This window comes from Arachis duranensis, chromosome 2, assembly GCF_000817695.3.
Source record: "Arachis duranensis cultivar V14167 chromosome 2, aradu.V14167.gnm2.J7QH, whole genome shotgun sequence".
Taxonomy (NCBI): Eukaryota; Viridiplantae; Streptophyta; class Magnoliopsida; order Fabales; family Fabaceae; genus Arachis; species Arachis duranensis.
Window position 1 is genome coordinate 785,296 of NC_029773.3, and position 18,108 is coordinate 803,403.

At 33.0% G+C, this 18,108-nt stretch overlaps 2 protein-coding genes across 2 annotated transcripts; one reads left to right on the top strand and one right to left on the bottom strand.

Moving 5' to 3' along the window:
• Positions 1–24: 24 nt before the first annotated feature.
• On the bottom strand, positions 25–7,391 carry LOC107472536 (phragmoplastin DRP1E). The gene is made up of 15 exons (XM_016092054.3): positions 6,996–7,391; positions 6,782–6,845; positions 6,528–6,635; positions 6,173–6,274; positions 5,139–5,189; positions 4,992–5,053; positions 4,494–4,584; positions 4,343–4,407; positions 3,959–4,153; positions 3,759–3,878; positions 3,601–3,671; positions 2,652–2,877; positions 2,510–2,560; positions 1,986–2,423; positions 25–377 (listed from the first exon to the last, which is right to left on the bottom strand). The coding sequence occupies exons 1-15, from the start codon at positions 7,137–7,139 to the stop codon at positions 249–251; spliced, it is 1,917 nt and encodes a 638-aa protein (XP_015947540.1). The 5' UTR covers positions 7,140–7,391; the 3' UTR covers positions 25–248.
• A 1,112-nt stretch (positions 7,392–8,503) lies between these two features.
• LOC107472553 (F-box protein SKIP23) lies at positions 8,504–10,530 on the top strand. The gene is made up of 2 exons (XM_052257020.1): positions 8,504–9,092; positions 9,347–10,530. The coding sequence occupies exon 2, from the start codon at positions 9,679–9,681 to the stop codon at positions 10,408–10,410; it is 732 nt and encodes a 243-aa protein (XP_052112980.1). The 5' UTR covers positions 8,504–9,092; positions 9,347–9,678; the 3' UTR covers positions 10,411–10,530.
• Positions 10,531–18,108: the final 7,578 nt, after the last annotated feature.

The window sequence follows — 18,108 nt, forward strand, 5'->3', positions numbered from 1 at the left end:
CATCATTTATGTTATTAGCACCAGTTTACTGTCAATGAATAGTGGGAGTTTAGAATTAAGTAGTTCGTACAAATCTCGTAGGTCACTTAATAATGTAGGAGGCATAAAACAATATATAAATTTCATCTTAAATATTCGTCACCTCACCACATTAACCCCTAAGAATAATCTGAGCTATCAAAAATAATAATACAAAAACAATCGATGTCATATAATACAAGGCAATGGGGACAGCGAAATAGGCATCCTCATCTTGCCCAAGAAACAGAATCAATTTCGTCCCTTGCTGCCTTATATAGTTCGAGCCTTTTAGCACACTGTTTTCTCCTCTCCATCAACGCAGGATCTTCATCTAACAAATTTAATAGCTGTTCAGCCTGCATAAAACACCAAAGACAAAATCAACCTTGTAAATCATTAGTCAATATAGAAAAAGTACTACATATATTCCTACAAAATTGAATGGAACTCATAAAAAGACCGAACTCCATTTTCCATATCACAGAGATAGCTTTTCTCTTTCCACCAACATACATTTAAAGATGCATCTTTTTGTTCCTGATATGATTTTTTCATATCTAGAATTTTGTTTAGAGAGATAGACCCTTCATGGCTCCCAAAAACAAATATAATCAATAGTAAGATGGACAATTAATAGTCAAGGATGGGTACTCTTTTGGTCCTAACGCTTGGTCGAAATCAAAATCATTCCTAGTCCTTTTTTTTTCGAAATTGTCTCGATCGTTAAAATTATTTTTAAAATCATCGTTTTATTAAAAATATCATTTTTAGACTATTTTGCCCATTTATAAAATTTTATTTTTCTAACTCCCAACCTCCCAAAATATCATTGGAAAAAAAACAGAGAGAGAAAAAAACCAAGGAAGAGAAGGGAAAAAAGGCGGGGGAGGGAAAAGTTAACGGCGGCTGCTCCACCGCTGTTGCCACCGTCAACGGCGCCAATGGAGAGAGAGCAGCAGATCGGAGAAGAAAGGAAGAGAGAGAAAAGTTGAAGGAAATGACGACGGCGATGGCAGTGAGAAGGGTCGTCATCGTCGCTGAGCTCACCAGGAGAGACAGGAGACCAAACCAGAGAGAGAGAGGGAGAGTTCGTAGAGAAGGAAAGGAAAGAGGCGACGGCACGGGAAGCCAATGCCACCGCCGACACTGCTGCAGGATAAGGCGTAGTCGCCGGCGCCATGCTATTCTTCTTCATCTCCTTCCTCTGTTTATTGTTGATGGAAGTGTTTTTTTCCATTCTGTGTGAATGATTGCTGCTGTTGATTGTTGATGGAAGTGTTCTTCTCCCTCTATTCAATTTTCATCTCCTCTGTTCTGTTTGGGTAAGGATGAGAGGAGAGGTATTTTTTTGAGAGCAATGTTACATGGCCACCAAATATTATCATTTTTGGCCAGCACTTAGCCAACAATAATTTGTATCCATATTTACAGATATTTTGCACACAAAAAGTATATAATTTACACCTATATTTATTAGAGTGTTGCACACATAAATCAATATAATTTTGCATCCATGAATCAATACAATTTGCACTCACGTTTTTCAGAATTTGCACACATAAATTAGTAAGATGACAATTTAGTGTTTGTGCTGGCCAAATGAAGGCAAAAAATAGTAAAATTTGTTGGCCTTCAAGAGTTTCTCTTTTTTTAATTATTTTCAGGGACAATTTGTCCAAAATAAAAAGGGGTGATTTTGAAAATAATTTTAACATTGAGGACAATTTCAAACAAAAAAGAAAGCTAGAGACGAATTTGATTTCGACCCCAAACCTTAGGAACCAAAAGAATACTTGTCCCTAATAGTCACAAACGCTCAATTTGAACGTTTATTTTATCCTATTTTAGATGTTTGTATTGTCTCTTAATAGGAACATGAAATGATGAGCAAAGTCAGAAATCAAAGCTATGGCAGAGGAGATTTGTCATTGAAGGCGAGAGGGAAACAGTGAGAGAAAGCATACCTCTTTCTTCCCCATTTGTACATAGAAACGGTTTAGCAATGCCAGCTTTGCTTCTCTAACTTGACAATAAACCACCGCCTTTGGAATTGTGTTCTTGAGTGTGTCTGACACCATACCAATATAAGATAACACGTTTGATCCAATCCTCCGGAAATGACCCTCTCCATAACGATCGACATTTGGGGCAGCATACCGATCCCCATCGGGTGCAGCTGGATTAGCGGATTTAGTTGAACTAGGTGGATTAGCTGAATTAGGTGGATTTCCAGCTCTCTCCACTTCCTGAGGAAGTTTCCGGAAGAACTCCACAGTGAGATATGAAGACTCCATATCCACAAGCCGTAGAGTTGCCTTCTTACTCTCTTCACGGAACCTCTCTAAAGCCTCATTTGTAGCAGCAGCTAATTCGGCTTGAAGAGTTGGAAAACGCTTTAGTTCCTGTTTAGCAAAAGATTCATAGGCTTTTACAGACCATTCAACCTACATGAACATAATAACTACAAAATAAAATCCACAAACTTTACCTCGGTTTCAGCTATTGATTTCCTCACAAGTTCTTTCAAGACATAGTGAACCTACGTTGAAATCATACACACCCAGCTTAATTCTTTTAGTAAAATTAGCTTTAAAATAAGAACTACGCAGAATAAAATCATGATTGCTTACTGCATCAACTGATGCCTCAGCTGGACCTCTGAAGTAACTCAGAGCCCCTTCAATCAGGCGCCGGTACCCTTGCTCTGGGGCAATTAAGTGAGGCTGGTAACCATCAGCTTCTGACACCACTTTCTTCACATTCTGAAGAGAAAGATGTCGGTCAAATGGTAGTTTCCGTAGAGCAGCAGGAAGCTGATTGTCAAAGACATTGTATATCCTGTCTCCTCCTGCCCGCCTAAGACAATAAAGCAGAAAGATCATATCTTCAAGCACTGGATATCAAGACACTTCATGACAATTATTCAACATTTATTAGGCATGTCTAGGTTGTAATCTTTGTCATTCAGAGCTTTTGTAAACACACACGACACGAGTTTATTTATTTCAAAAATTATCATTTAAATATCCTAGATAAGTAGATATTAACGTAAATAGAAAACATAGTGATTAACATTGGTTAACTTTATAGCAAAATAAGTGAAAGAAAGGTTGTAAAAATATATCGCAATATATTTTTACAACTCATATATTAATCAATTGTTATGTTATGCCATACTTCAACCATATGTCTATTCTTTCGTTGTTTCACATAATATACATACTAAATTTGTAAAATTTAACTTATTGATTGAATCAAACGCTTATCAATGTTGATATAGTTTGTGTTTCTTATACAACTATGATATATGAGTTTTTTAAGAGCATTACCAGCTCCAATACTAATCCAAGACTTAAAAGGTTCAATATAATAAATTAAGAACTATTGCAATTGAAAAGTGCCGTGGATCTTAATTTCTAATTTAAAAGACTAAACTCAAACATCATAGAAATATCTAAAAAACCATCAAGGATAAGTCAAGAACAGTCAAGTTGCTATCCCAAAAACTATCAACTCTAAAAATTTATGAGAAGCCAGTAATTATAGAGTATAAATTGAAAATGATAGCATATATTTTACCCTCCATCTAAATGCTCCTTGAATATCCGTTCAAATGCACGGCAGAGGTCGAGGATGGTGTATAGTTGAGCCTAAAACAAAAAATACAGTTGAAATATTCTTCCAAAGAACATTGAAGAGATATTTTGCTCATCTATTCACAAATTTAAACCACATACCCCAGCATCCATAGAAATTGGTCTCCCAATACGATCCATCTCTGCTTCCAGCTCTTCGATGGTTTTGTTTATCAAAGATATAATACTAGGTATCTGTGCCCTAATTACCGACTCCAAGTACTGTAAAAAAAAATCTAACATAATTATGCTGGCCCTATCTCTTTAAGAGAATGAGAAATAGCAGCTACCAGAGAGCAAACCTGAGAGAGAAGTTTTGCAAGGTATTCTGAACCCATTTTATGTGCCAAGTGTCCATACTCAGGACTGGTGGCAAAATACTCTCGCTCCTTGCGCCTAGAAAAAATCATATCAACGTTTCTATTGATATCAGCTTGGGATCGATTTACTATACCAACCCAAGGATGTTGCAGACGATAGGATCTTCCTTCAAGGACCTTGATGCAATAAAAGGGTAACATCACAAAGTAAATTATAAGATTGTAGTCTCATAGGTTCAATATTCAAACTTCCAAGAATTTCAAAGGGATATATTTCACAGCTGCATGCGCGCGCGCGCGCGCGCACACACACACACACACACACACACACAGAGAGAGAGAGAGAGAGAGAGAGAGAGAGATTACATCCAATGCATTAGTTCCTTTGTCCATCAAATCCAGCTTTGTCAACACTCCAAATGTTCTCTCACCTGGACAAGTTGCAGACAGGAAATTAGTAAAACACAGACGTCAGGGCTTCAAGCAAAAGGAACAAACAATTACTCCATGTAAGTACCTGATGGGTCCACTTCCCTTGCAATTTTAATAGCATCAGAAGTTGCTATATCTTGATTGGCCGGAGATATTGCCAGTATAATACAATTAGGCTGTCAAAACGCATTAAATATTGGTTAATGGCATCTCAATTGCAGACTAAATGATTCATCAACAATACAAAGTAATAAAATGGTTCCCAGAGGCAGAGAGAAACATAATAAAGGTGTCTTTTTGGAAACAAGGAATTCATAATTGTCACCCAGTGCAATAATAAATATAAAAAAGAAAAGCATGCTAAACGAAAAAAAAAAAATCTAAATCTAAAATTTGACACCAGTATAAGAGGAAATAATAAAAGCATTGCAATACTACAAATAAGTCATTGACTCCCTAAGTCTTTATGACCTTATCAAAACAATCTACACAAACTGAAGCAGTACCCTTTTATATTTTTCAGTTCTGTCTTCTATATACACACACACACATACATATATTCTTAAAAAAAAATTCATTTTACCTTCTCAATGTAAGATCGGACCATATTTTCAATGTCTTGAACAATACTCTCCTGCTGTCCTTCTGTAAATGGCATAGTAATCAATGACTGCAAACTATAAAGGAGCGAAATATCATACCATATAAAGAAATTGAATGCAAATCATACCTACAGCAACTTTAGTCAACCCTGGCAGATCAACCAAAGTTAGGTTGACAACTGCTCAAAAAACAGAGAAAAAAGGATAATTTAATTAGAGGGAAAAAAAAAAGAACAGCAAGAATAGTTATGTAATAGCAAATGACAATATTAACTACTAGTTCCAGCATATGCAATATGATAACACTTTACAGGAATATAAATACAAATGTAATTAACAAAAGAAAGAATATAAATATAATGTACAAAAAGAAAATAATAAAGGGAAAAAGACGATGATGCAAATTAAATAAATGAAATTTAAAAGCTTTTAAGAAGTGCCATTGTTATAATCTAAAATACAACAACAAACAGAGAGATTCACAATCATATTTGCAAATGAGGTAGCTGCATCTTAGTCAAAAAAGGTTATAGTGTAGCTCCTACTAAAGGAGGTACTAACCATTCTATATAGAGCAGCTTCCGAAGAAGTAGAAGGTCCTGGCAATGTATCTACGTCTAGAATACAAATATTTAACTCTAGAAATACGTTAAGTTGGTCACTTTCATTTTTATATTTGCTGCACAATATTCATTTCCTAAATGTTTCCATGCTCACCTAGATTCATAGAATCTGGCAACATCTCTAAAATATTTTAAATTTCAGGGACCACAATCATCTTCGTTTGTGAGTTGTGATTTGTTCTACTTTTCCTTAGTTGAATCTGCTTACTTATTTACTTTCCCATGAAAAAGAAATGTTAACAATGAAGCGACTCAGTAAGGATGAGATTTTGTTATATTGATTGATAACCAGAAGATTAGCTATTGTACATTTTCTTTACTTTCAATAGGGTAGGGAATATTATTGTCTCTGATTTTGGACTCTCTTCTCCATTACAATATAGTATCCTCAGGAATTCAAAGAGGAAAAAATATACCAGCTTTAAACCAAAAACAATAATAAAACAAAAACAAAAGCACAAAAATCAAACTGGAGTTACAGCAAACAACCATCTAGTGAATATTTCGGAGAGTACAAGACAATAACAATTAGTGCGCACCTTTTGGAGAATAAATGCTAAGATGAATCGGAACAGGGGATATTTGTTTCGTCTTTCCTGTCAATCTGTCAGTTTCATCCTGAATTTCCTTACGCACTAGAGCTGCAATAATAATAGTAATAATAATAATAAAATAAATAAATAAATAAATAAATAAAATAAAAAAAGTATAAATAAGAAGGCATGAACATTTCTTCAATTCTGTAACAATTAACAAGTAAAGCAGTAACCACTATATTTCTATAATTAGGAAGTGTCCGCTACAGTACAAGACCGCTCGGTGAAAGCATCAACATGGAAAATTGAATGCTTGAGTACATTATATGGAAGTAACAAGGTGCATTCGGCACGTTACCAAAATCGGTTAACTTTCTCCCAGGCATGTGAAGAAACTCAGCATAGTCTTGTGCATCACCTTCCACCTGATGAAGCTGCAACACCAATGGACGCCTTGTCACAATCCCTGCAATTCAAACACAATTACACAATTCAAATTCATTCACATAAAAACACAGAACCGCCAGACAAATCACAAAATCAAGAACAAAAAATAAATAATTGATAATTAAATAAATGAATAAAAGAAAAAACGAAGTAGTAATAACAAACCTGATCCTCTAGGCAGAAAGTCACGGCCAACAATGCTCTCAAGAACCGAAGACTTTCCTGAACTCTGCTCACATTTCCAAAATTAGAAAGAAAAAATCAAGAAAACGGAGAAAATTAGAAAACGTAAACGAAATTTCATCTCCAACGGTTTTCTCCGCCACAACAAATAGTTAATTTCAAAGAAAAAAAATTCGACGATGATGACGATGATGACCTGGCCACCAACCACGGCTACTGAGGGAAGAGCTTCCCAGAGAGAAGAGAAGGCGTTGTTGTCAGCGCCGCCATAATCGCCGAGAACGGTGCAAGCTCTCTGAATTCTGTTAACCAAACCAATCAAGCTCTCCATCGTCGCCATGTTAGTTCTTGAACAACAACAAACTACACGAAGATCACGCTTACTCTTCAGCTACTTCAACAGCAGCAACCTTTCTCCTCCTTCTACTGTGAATTCTGAAAACCCTAGATTCTAAGTCACGAGCTCTTGACGTGAAGAGTAAGAGAGAAGAAGCGAGGTAGAAGAAAGAAAGAAAGAGAGTTCCAGAGAGAGAAAATTCGTGCAATTTTTGCGCCTCTTTTGGACAAAGTAAAAGAGTCACGTACGCGGACCGGTTAGAGAAGGGGGTTATGAACTTATCATACGTTGGTTAAGAATTTTTTATAAAATTTATAAAAATATTATTTTTAGTGTAAAAAAGTTTTATAGTTATAATTAACTTTTAAATTTATTTAAAAAAGATTTAAATATATAAATGTAAAATATAAAAAAATAAAATATGTAATTAATTAAAAAGTATTATTAAAAAATAAAATAAATGATTTCACTATGATTACCATAATTATAGTTACCTTATTAATACAGTATAATAAACGATAATTAATTAATTATAATAATTTAGTATTTTTCGTATAATATTTTTTAGTTTTATATCAAACAAATGTACTGTATAACCGTATAAAAAAATGGGAGAGAAGGAAAGAGGATTTGTTGAAGTTTGAAAGTTCAAAGTTTTGAATAGAAAAGAGTTTGGAGGAGTGTAGCAGGACGTAGGCGATGATGATGATGATGATGATGCAAGTGTGGGGACAGTTGTTTTGAAAACAAAATATGGTCAAGCCTCGGAACAATGGCGGCGCAACGAGTTCAATTCCATGCCTTTCGTTATTTTCGTCTTTCTTAGAAGGTTCCGTCGCGAGTTTCTGGAAGAAGACAATATTAAGTAAATTCTTAAAAAAAAAATTGTAATGGATTTATTGGTTTTTGAAAAATAAAAAAACAAATTACATCGTTTAAAAATTATATTACCGATATATTTCATCTTTTATTAATCTCACACAGAATTGACAGAGACATATAAGGCTATTGTAAAATTTTTCAACGGACATTTTTTAATAAAATATATTCTTGGTTTATTGGCCTATGTTATAAATAGGCTTTTTTATCTAAATGCTTTTTTATCTAAATGCGCATCTAACAAATATTAATTCTCAAAATGTGCATAGTTAAATATCTTTTTAAAAATGTGCATTATATTTTTTGACATGTGCCTGTAAATTCAGGAATTAAAGTTATTTGTATGGGCATTTACGTAAAAAAGACGATATACTGTATAAAAACTTAGAAGAGAGTGGCAATTTGTTAGAGTTAGAAATGTTTAGTTTTTCTTCCTATTTTTGGGCCTTAAGCCCCTTTGACTATCAAAGAAAATATAAAAACTTAGAAAAAACCAACAGAAGAGGAGAGGAGGGAGGCAAGTCATGTTAAGTCGCTGGCGCTGGAGGCGCCGAGACCGATCCACGGAGAGAGCCAGAGTCAGACAGCTCGCTGCGGGAGGGAGTGGCGCTTCGAGTCTGCAGCCGTAGGGAGGCAAAGCATCATTCACCAATGGAAGTCTTTACTCGCGCTGGTAGGGGAGGGAAGTGCTGTTTGAATCGCAGCCTGAAGCCGGGTCGGGTGGAGCTTCTGTGTTGGTTGGGTCTGGGCCAGGTTGTTGGCCCGTTGCCCTGAAAGAAAAAAAAAATAAAGCTCGAAGTGTTTGAAGGCAATGGTGGATATTTACGGTCTCATCCTTGGCGTCAACCCTTTGAAGATGAAGAAATTGCAGCAGTCATGGAGGCAGCGCAGGGAGTTGAAGTGGAAGCTCGAAATATGTTTGTTATTGCCTTTTCTCCTTTTCCTTATCTTTGGTTTTCCACAGTATCCCCCAACCCGACAGGCTAAGGATTAATCCGTCGCGGTACTGACAACGACAAAAAAAATAAAAAAGAAACCAACAGAAACAAGAATTGCATAATCGTACGATTTTGCGAGGTATGTTGCCATTTTGACTCCCCTGCTATAATGTGAGCATGTTAGTTAAGACTGATATATTTTTTTATCGGATCTTTTTTAATCTTTTTCAACAATATTAATGATATTCTAAGATTTAATCAGATTTTAATGTAGATATCTTAGTCTATTTAAAGTCTTAATCCTCACAGTTCTCTTCCATGAAATTAAAGAGCGTCAAAAAAGAAGAGTGAAAAACAATACTCACACTTCAATGGCTTCTCCTTCTCTCTCAGTTCCCTACGCTCTTCTTCCAAGCCTTCAACAAACACACCTCATTGATGATGATGATGATCCTATAACTGTTGACCGAAGCATCTTCAGTTTATCAGAGAAAAAGCATTATGAATGGAAAAACACATTGAAGGGTCATGTTGGAGCATGGTGTGTTGGTTCTTCTCATGGATGGATTATACTTTTGGATCAGAATGGAGTTCCACTTCTTCTAAACTCTTCTTCTTCCACTGCCATTAACGTACCACCTCTTCCCCTTTCATTCCTGCACCCTGTCACATATTCTTACTTCGCTGAATACTTAAGGAAAACCTTCATAGTCAAAGCAATCTTGATGTGTTGTTCCTCTCCTTCAAGATACATTCTTGCCATCATATATGGTTCCAACTACAAGATTGCTTATTGCAATTCTGCAACTTGGGTTGAGCTCCCTGATGATAAGCAATCTTATTGTGACATTGTGTTCAGCAGCAACTATCTTTATGCCTTGACACAAGATGGTTCTGTTGAAGTTTGGAATATTTGTGGACAAATTCCTAAAAGATTGATTCTTTTAACACCAACTGCGGAGGCTAATTATAAAGAGGAAAAACCATATTTAGAAAATAATTTCTCAAGAAATTTATACTTAGTGGTATCTGCCGAAGAAATCTTGCTGGTGACAAGATTTATTGGGAATTTTGTGAATGATGACGGGTTGGTAATAGAAGAAGGAGATCTTTTATCATCTGAGGATACACAACCATTGATTTGTCCTTATAGAACAAAGTATTTTAGTGTTTATAAACTTGATATTGAAGACAAGAGATGGAAAAAGATGAGATCTTTACATGATAAAGTTCTGTTCTTGGGTGCTAATGAGTCTGTATCAATGGATGCTAAAGCTTGCTTGGGGTGTGAAGCAAACTCAATCTATTTCACAGATGATAGGTGGGAAGAGATGACTTTGGACTACATGTATGGTGGACATGATTGGGGTGTTTTCAATCTTCAAGAGAAATGTGTTAAGAGCCTCATGCAATGTGCAAATAGGATTGATCCTCCACCAATTTGGGTAGTTCTATAGTAATTTAGGGTTTGCCATTTAGAATGATATGGTTCTTTTGTAATTGATTTTTTTTTTTTTTTGTTTCTTCTCTATTTGACAATTCAAAAAATCATGTAAAGAACTTAAGATTCACTGACTTTTTTTTAAGTACATATGGCACATTACAATATATCTTTTTCTTTCCTCCTAGTAATCTATTCTGGTCTCTTTTTGGTACCGTAATCACCTTTTCTTTTTTACTTCTAATTTAAAGAACATCATAAGCAAATTGAATTGAACTTCTAATCTTTATAGTTTAATAGTAGCTCCTTCATGAAATATCCTAATGCAGAAAGTTTCCTTAATGGTTGCTGGAAATATACAAAACATGATAATTACCTATAAACATACAGTAAATTTTCTTAATGACGCAGACGCACTGCCATTAATATTTGGCTTCCTTTCTTCTACCAAAACCAGCAAAGCTGATCAACAGAAAATTGATCCAAAGTTTCAGTACAATTCCAAAGAATGAATTCCATTGGAAATTAACCATAGAACAGTGCATAACTAGATGCATATTTTGATTTTGATCTATATTCAAGACAAAAGATTTGAGTTAAATCTATCAATGGATCCATTTGAACAACCTTTAAAAGTAAACATCCATTGACACCCCACAATATATTGTCTTTCGTTTTTTTGATAAAAAAAATAATAACTAAGATGAGGAGATGGATAATACTAATAGGGGGATAAGGGATCCCCTATACAAAAGCAAAAACAAAAAATAAGGATTTATTTGTAAAGCATAGCTTTCCAATCTCTCAACATGTCTGAGAGGGAAGGTCCCCTATAAAGATCATGAGTTTTACATCAACTAGATGCTAGGTGTCTAATTCTATATGACAATATATGTACTTGCGGGTTTTGGACCTAGTTCTCATGCTCTGTTAGATTTCTGAGTTTGTTGCTTGGCACCAACCTTGGTGTCATATTGATTAACTTGTGGTTTTATGGATGATAACCTAATAAAGCATCTAATATAGGCATAACTAATTTTTTAGGTGAGTAAAGTTCTTGTTTCTTAGAAAGCAAGCATTGTATTTTGTTTCACCTTGTTATAATTGATTTTTGTTATGCCATGCATTTGAACTGTGAAAATCTTCTGTACGTTTTAAATAACTAGTTCATCGCAGAAGTCTCTTTTGTTTTCTTTATTTTCTCTTTGGGCAACTTACANTTTTTAAGGTTTTTTTTTTTTTTTTGATGTAGGAAATGGTCGCATTGGCCACACTGCAACCAGGGAAACAACATGTACCTCTTTCCGGGGTTAGCTGGAAATTTTACTTATAAACTAAAATTTCCTCTATGTTGTGCTGTTGTATTAAATATGGTTAGTTTTCTCAATAAGTTATGTTTTTGTTCCAGCATTGGTCTTGGAACACTCTTGTCTGGTTCTACAGACATCTCTGATGGTATGCTACAAGCCATAGTAGCAAGAATCTCGATTTAACTCTTAAAATCTTTCGATATTACGATTTTAAATGAATTTATCGATTTTATAAAATTTGTACTAAGTATGACGATTTTACGATTTAAATCTTGTTAAAATTTTACGTTTTACGTTTTTTATTTATTTACTTTTTCGATTTCACGTAAAATCTCGATTTTCTCTACCTTGCTACAGGCTGTTGGTGAGCGGTAAATCTTTCTACATTTAATAAAATTTGAAAATACTAGTATGAAAAGAATTTTAAGTGCATATGACAGGCCATTGAGGTTGTTAAGATTGACATATTTTTTTACCGGATCTTTTTTAATCATTTCAACAATATTTTATCTTGTTAATATTTTAAGATTTAATCAGATTTTAGTTTCCGATTTTAATGTAGATATCTTAGTCTGTTTAAAGTCTTAATCCTCAAAGTTCTCTTCCATGAAATTAAGGAGTGTCAAAAAGGAAGGGTGAAAAACAATACTCACACTTCAATGGCTTCTCCTTCTCTCTCAGTTCCCTACGCTATTCTTCCAAGAATTCAACAAACACACCTCATTGATTGTCATGATGATCCTATAACTGTTGACCGAAGCATCTTCAGTTTATCACAAAACAAGCGTTATGAATGGAAGAACATGTTGAAGGGTCATGTTGGAGCATGGTGTGTTGGTTCTTCTCATGGTTGGATTGTGCCTTTGGATCAGAATGGAGTTCCACTTCTTCTAAACCCTTCTTCTTTCACTACCATTAAGCTACCACCTCTTCCCCTTTTATTCTTGCACCCTGTCACGTATTCTTACTTTGCTGAATACTTAAAGAAAACCTTTATAGTCAAAGCAATCTTGATGTATTGTTCCTCTCCTTCAAGCTACATTCTTGCCATCATATATGGTTCCAACTACAAGATTGCTTATTGCAATTCTGCAATTTGGGTTGAGCTCTCTGATGATAAGCAATCTTATTGTGAGATTGTGTTCAGCAACAACTATCTTTATGCCTTGACACAAGATGGTTCTGTTGAAGTTTGGAATATTTGTGGGAAAATTAAAGATTGATTCTTTTAACACCAACTGTGGAGGTGAATTATGAAGAGGAGAAACCATATTTAGGAGATAACTTCTCAAGAAATTTGTACTTGGTGGTATCTGCAGAAGAAATCTTGCTGGTGATAAGGTTTATTGGGAATTTTGTGAATGATGACGGGTTGGTAGTAGAAGAAGGAGATCTTTTATCATCTGAGGATACATAACCATTGATTTGTCCTTATAGAACAAAGTATTTTACTGTTTATAAACTTGATATTGGAGACAAGAAGTGGAAAAAAAATGAGATTTTTACATGATAAAGTTCTGTTCTTGGGTGCTAATGAGTCTGTATCAATGGATGTTAAAGTTTGCTTGGGGTGTGAAGCAAACTCAATCTACTTCACAGATGATAGGTGGGAAGGGATGACTTTGGACTACATGTATGGTGGACATGATTGGGGTGTTTTCAATCTTCAAGAGAAATGTGTTAAGAGCCTCATGCAATGTGCAAATAGGATTGATCCTCCACCAATTTGGGTAGTTCTATAGTAATTTAGGGTTTGCCATTTAGAATGATATGGTTCTTTTGTAATTGATTTTTTTTTTTTTTTGTTTCTTCTCTATTTGACAATTCAAAAAATCATGTAAAGAACTTAAGATTCACTGACTTTTTTTTAAGTACATATGGCACATTACAATATATCTTTTTCTTTCCTCCTAGTAATCTATTCTGGTCTCTTTTTGGTAGAAACCTGTGTATTATGTGGTACAGTAATCACCTTTTCTTTTTTACTTCTAATTTAAAGAACATCATAAGTAAATTGAATTTAACATTGTGTTCTCTTATTTTTCATGCTTAGAATAAATGAAGAAAACATTTGGTTTCGTATATATCGGAATGGGAAATAAAAAACTATTGTTGTTTCTTGACTAAGGACAATGTATTGTTGTTGTACTTGTATATGCAGTAATGGCATTTGCTGATATGGTTTTTTGTTTTAACTCATACCTTATTCGGTTATTCCACTTATATTTGGTTTTGTGTTTATGTTTTGCTGCTTTACACGGTCATGGAGTTCTATTCTTGCTACTCTAGAGAGTATAGAGGTGAAGTTATGATTGGATGACTAGAATTACTACATAAAATATTTTTTAAAATTATCTTTTGAATAATTTCTAGAGGTTGTTGTTATGGTGGGCTGCTCTTTAGTGGATGATGTTGGATTGCAGTATCTTGAAAATGGATGTCCACTTCTTAAGGGGAACTTTAGTTAAGTTTCTAGAAGTTTTCCTTTAGTTAAGTTTCTAGAAGTTTGCCTGATGAGTTGTGTGGAGCATAGTAGCTAGAATCTAGATTTAACTCTTAAAATCTTCCGATATTACGATTTTAATTGAGTCAATCGATTTTACGAAATTTATACTAGGTCTGACGATTTTACGATTTAAATCTTGCTAAGATTTTACGTTTTACGTATTTAATTTACTTTTTCGATTTCACGTAAAATCTCGATTTTCTCTACCTTACTGTGGAGCATAGAAACAGATATATGTATCACGGTGCAACTGTATTGGCTCCTCTGGCTTAATATCTCTAGTTAGTGGACATGTGGATCATGTATAGATACTTGAGTTAATACTCAAAATAATCCTGAAATTTGACCACCAATTCAATTTAACCCTTAAATTTTCAATTGACCCAAATTGTATTTTGAAATTTTAACATGTGTTTCAAGTTGGTCCTTCTGTGGCAAATTTAGTTGACACCTGGAAGTGGCACAAGAAAAATGATGTCATATTTCAAAAACCCAATTCCCCTGTTTCTTCATCACGGAAAGGGGACGGAAATGGACGGAAGGACCAACTTGAGGCACGCATTATAATTTAAGGGTATAATTTGGGTCAATTGAAAATTCGAGAGTTAAATTAAATTGGAGGTTAAATTTTAGGGGTCATTTTGAGTATTAACTCGACTACTCGAGTTTGTGACATGGTGATTGAGAAGTGTATTTACCATAATTTGATCTTACTGATTTCTCTGGCATCAATGACATTGTAAATTTCTTATATCTGTAATTAGACTTGAGTACTGGTGCAGTAATTTATAACCCACAAACTAACCGGCAAGTGCACTGGGTCGTACCAAGTAATACCTCAGGTGAGTGAGGGTCGATCCCACAAGGATTGATGGACTAAGCAATAATGGTTAAATGATTTACTTAGTTAGGCAAGCATAAAATGGTTTTGAGATGTTCAAATGGTTTAAAAATGACTTCAAAATATTAGAAGGCAGGCACGCAAGTAATTAAGTTGAAAATAAAATATTGAGAAACAGTTAAGGCTTTAGAGTTATCTATTTTTCCGAATTAACTTTTCTTACTAACTATTTTAATCATGTAGGATTTAATTTATGGCAAACTATAAGTGACTAGACCCTAATTCCTTAGACCTTTCTAGTCTCTCCTAAAATTTATCAACTGCCAATTCCTTGGTCAATTAATTCCAATTAGAGGGTGATGATCAAATTCTAGTTTATATGCCACAAAAATTTTAATTACCCAAAAATAAAAGGATTATATATCACGTATCCTGTTAAGTCTAGATAATCAAAATTTAGGAGAATGTGTTTTCAAGCTGTTGTTCAAGTAAAGAGCTTTTCCAAGTTATACAAGAACTCAAATAGAAAGAGGGTCATACTTCCGTTCCACCCAAATTCATAAGATAAAGAGCGAAAACAATTCTTAAATTATAAATTCATACATAAATTAAAATAGAAAAAGCAATAAAATAAATCCATACAAATAGACAGAGCTAATGTTATGAAATACCGAATGTTAATTTGAATAGAATCCCTCTGTCTTTTGTATCTAATCCTAATTAATTTAAAATCTAATTTCAAGAATATCTTTTTCTAAAAATAATATTTGAATTTAAATCAGAATAATCAGAATAATGTTGATGGGTAGGGACCACTTGTTTTGTCTATTATGTAGCTTCTAATATGTGTTTTCTGGGCTAAAAACTGGGTCAAATCAGCCCAGAAATCGCCCCCAGCGTTTTTCTGCATTTTCTGCACATGGCGCTTGTCATGCGTATGCGTAAGTCACGCGTACGCGTCGATGGTCTTCCTCGCTGTCATCTCCTTTGATTCTTGTGCTGCAGAAATTCCATCAAATCTAGCCGAATACTATCTAAAATAAACAAAATTGCACAAAACTCAAAGTAGCATTCATAGTGGCTAAAAGATAATTAATTCTTTATTAAACTCAACAATTTAGATGCAAATTCACTAGGAAAAGATAGGAAAGATGCTCACATATTAAGTACCTATCTGGGTGTTCAGAACTCGTAAGATTGAAGTTAGGATTGTGCACAAACATATCAGACATTGGATTGTCACAAATTGCTTATATATTGGAGGTGATGGGCTAGCAGCACTTGCTAGTGGATGTAAGAAGCTGATGAAGCTTAATGTGTCGTATTGCAAGAGACTGGCCGATTTAGATTTAAAACATTGTGAAAAAATACATGATTCTGGTTTCTGGGCCCTTGATTCTTACTCACAAAATATGATTTAATATCTTATTCTCATATGTTTTTAGCCATTTGAATTGGTATCAAAATATATTTTTTAAGGAGTTGAGCTTCCTAATAAAGATTGTAGAGAAAAAGATTTAAATATGTTGAATCATCATCTAGTTACCTTGTCCCTCAATAGACCACCATTATTTATTGATGATGACAACCATTTAAGGTAAAATATATTCTAATATGTACCCTTAATTGTTATAAATAGAGGTACTAAAGCCATATTTGATAACTAAGCATCACTCAAACTTTTTTATTGTCTCATATCAATTTACAAGGTGTTTTTATACTAATTTAAAAGATATACAAAATTTTGGTTTATATAGCATAAATTGTATTCGTGTTCTTGTGCATAAATTTTTACTGGTCAAGTCATTCTATACATATTATTTATATATTATTTCTTATTTTTTAAAAAATATATTTTATATAATTAATACATTAATTTTAATTTAACAAATTAAAAATTATAACTTTATTCTACGTACACGTTATTAAACTTGTATTGACTAAAAAGTTGTTTGTTAACCGACATTACGACTTTCTCAAGTGGTTTTTTTTTTCGGTGACTAACTTTCTCAGCGACTTAATAAAGCATCTCTGTTTAGCTAATGGAGAAAGAAAAAATTTAAAAAAAATAAACTACTGACAAAAAAAAAAAATTTCCTAACATATGAACGAAAAATAAATAAAAATATAATAAAAACAACAAAATGCTAGATATATATTTTAAAAATAAGATTCTAATAAGATTTATTTTGTAAATATTATTAGATAAATAGTTTTTTATTTTTAAAATTTGATGACGTTAAGTGAATTTTTTTATATTTTTTGTGAATAATTATTTTTTTAATATAAAAGATAGAAAACAAATTTATTTATATTTTTTATTTTTGATATTGGATTAATAATAGTAGAATGTTAATTGTAGAAATTAGACTCTCGGATTATTAGAAAAGTACAAAAATTAAACCAATCCAACTCCTTAATTTCTATTTCAAAAAAGGTAAAAAAAATATGAGGTACAAGATCTAATTTCTATTTTAAAAAATTAAAAAATAAAAAATTTTAAATTAAACCTTTTAATTTTAGTTTTCCTACAATTTAAAAAAATATAAAAAATTATAATATTAAGGTCTATTGTTCATCTCACTCCTATAAAAAAATCTTACACTTTTTTTATGTATTGTATTTGTTAAATAATTTAATTTTGATGCTTATAAAAAAATTTTACACGTGCATTCAATTACGTAATACCATATTAATAAAAATAGTTATTTTTTATATTAATCGTGAATATTCTTTCAATAAAATAAATATAATTACAGACTATATAAAACTATCAGTACATTAAAAGTAAATTCAATTCATGTATTATTTATATATTTTAAAATTATTTTTATAAATAATATAAACTTTTGATACATTTATAACAACTTAATCAAGATTTAATTACTATATTAATTTTTATAATTTTATTAAATTTATAATTAAATTTATATATTTTTATTTTATTCCTAAATAATTTTAAAATATAAATCTAATTACAATTTAATAAAACTATAAAAATAACAAAATAATTAAACAAAAAAGAAATAAAAAAATGGTTGACAAATTGGGAAATTC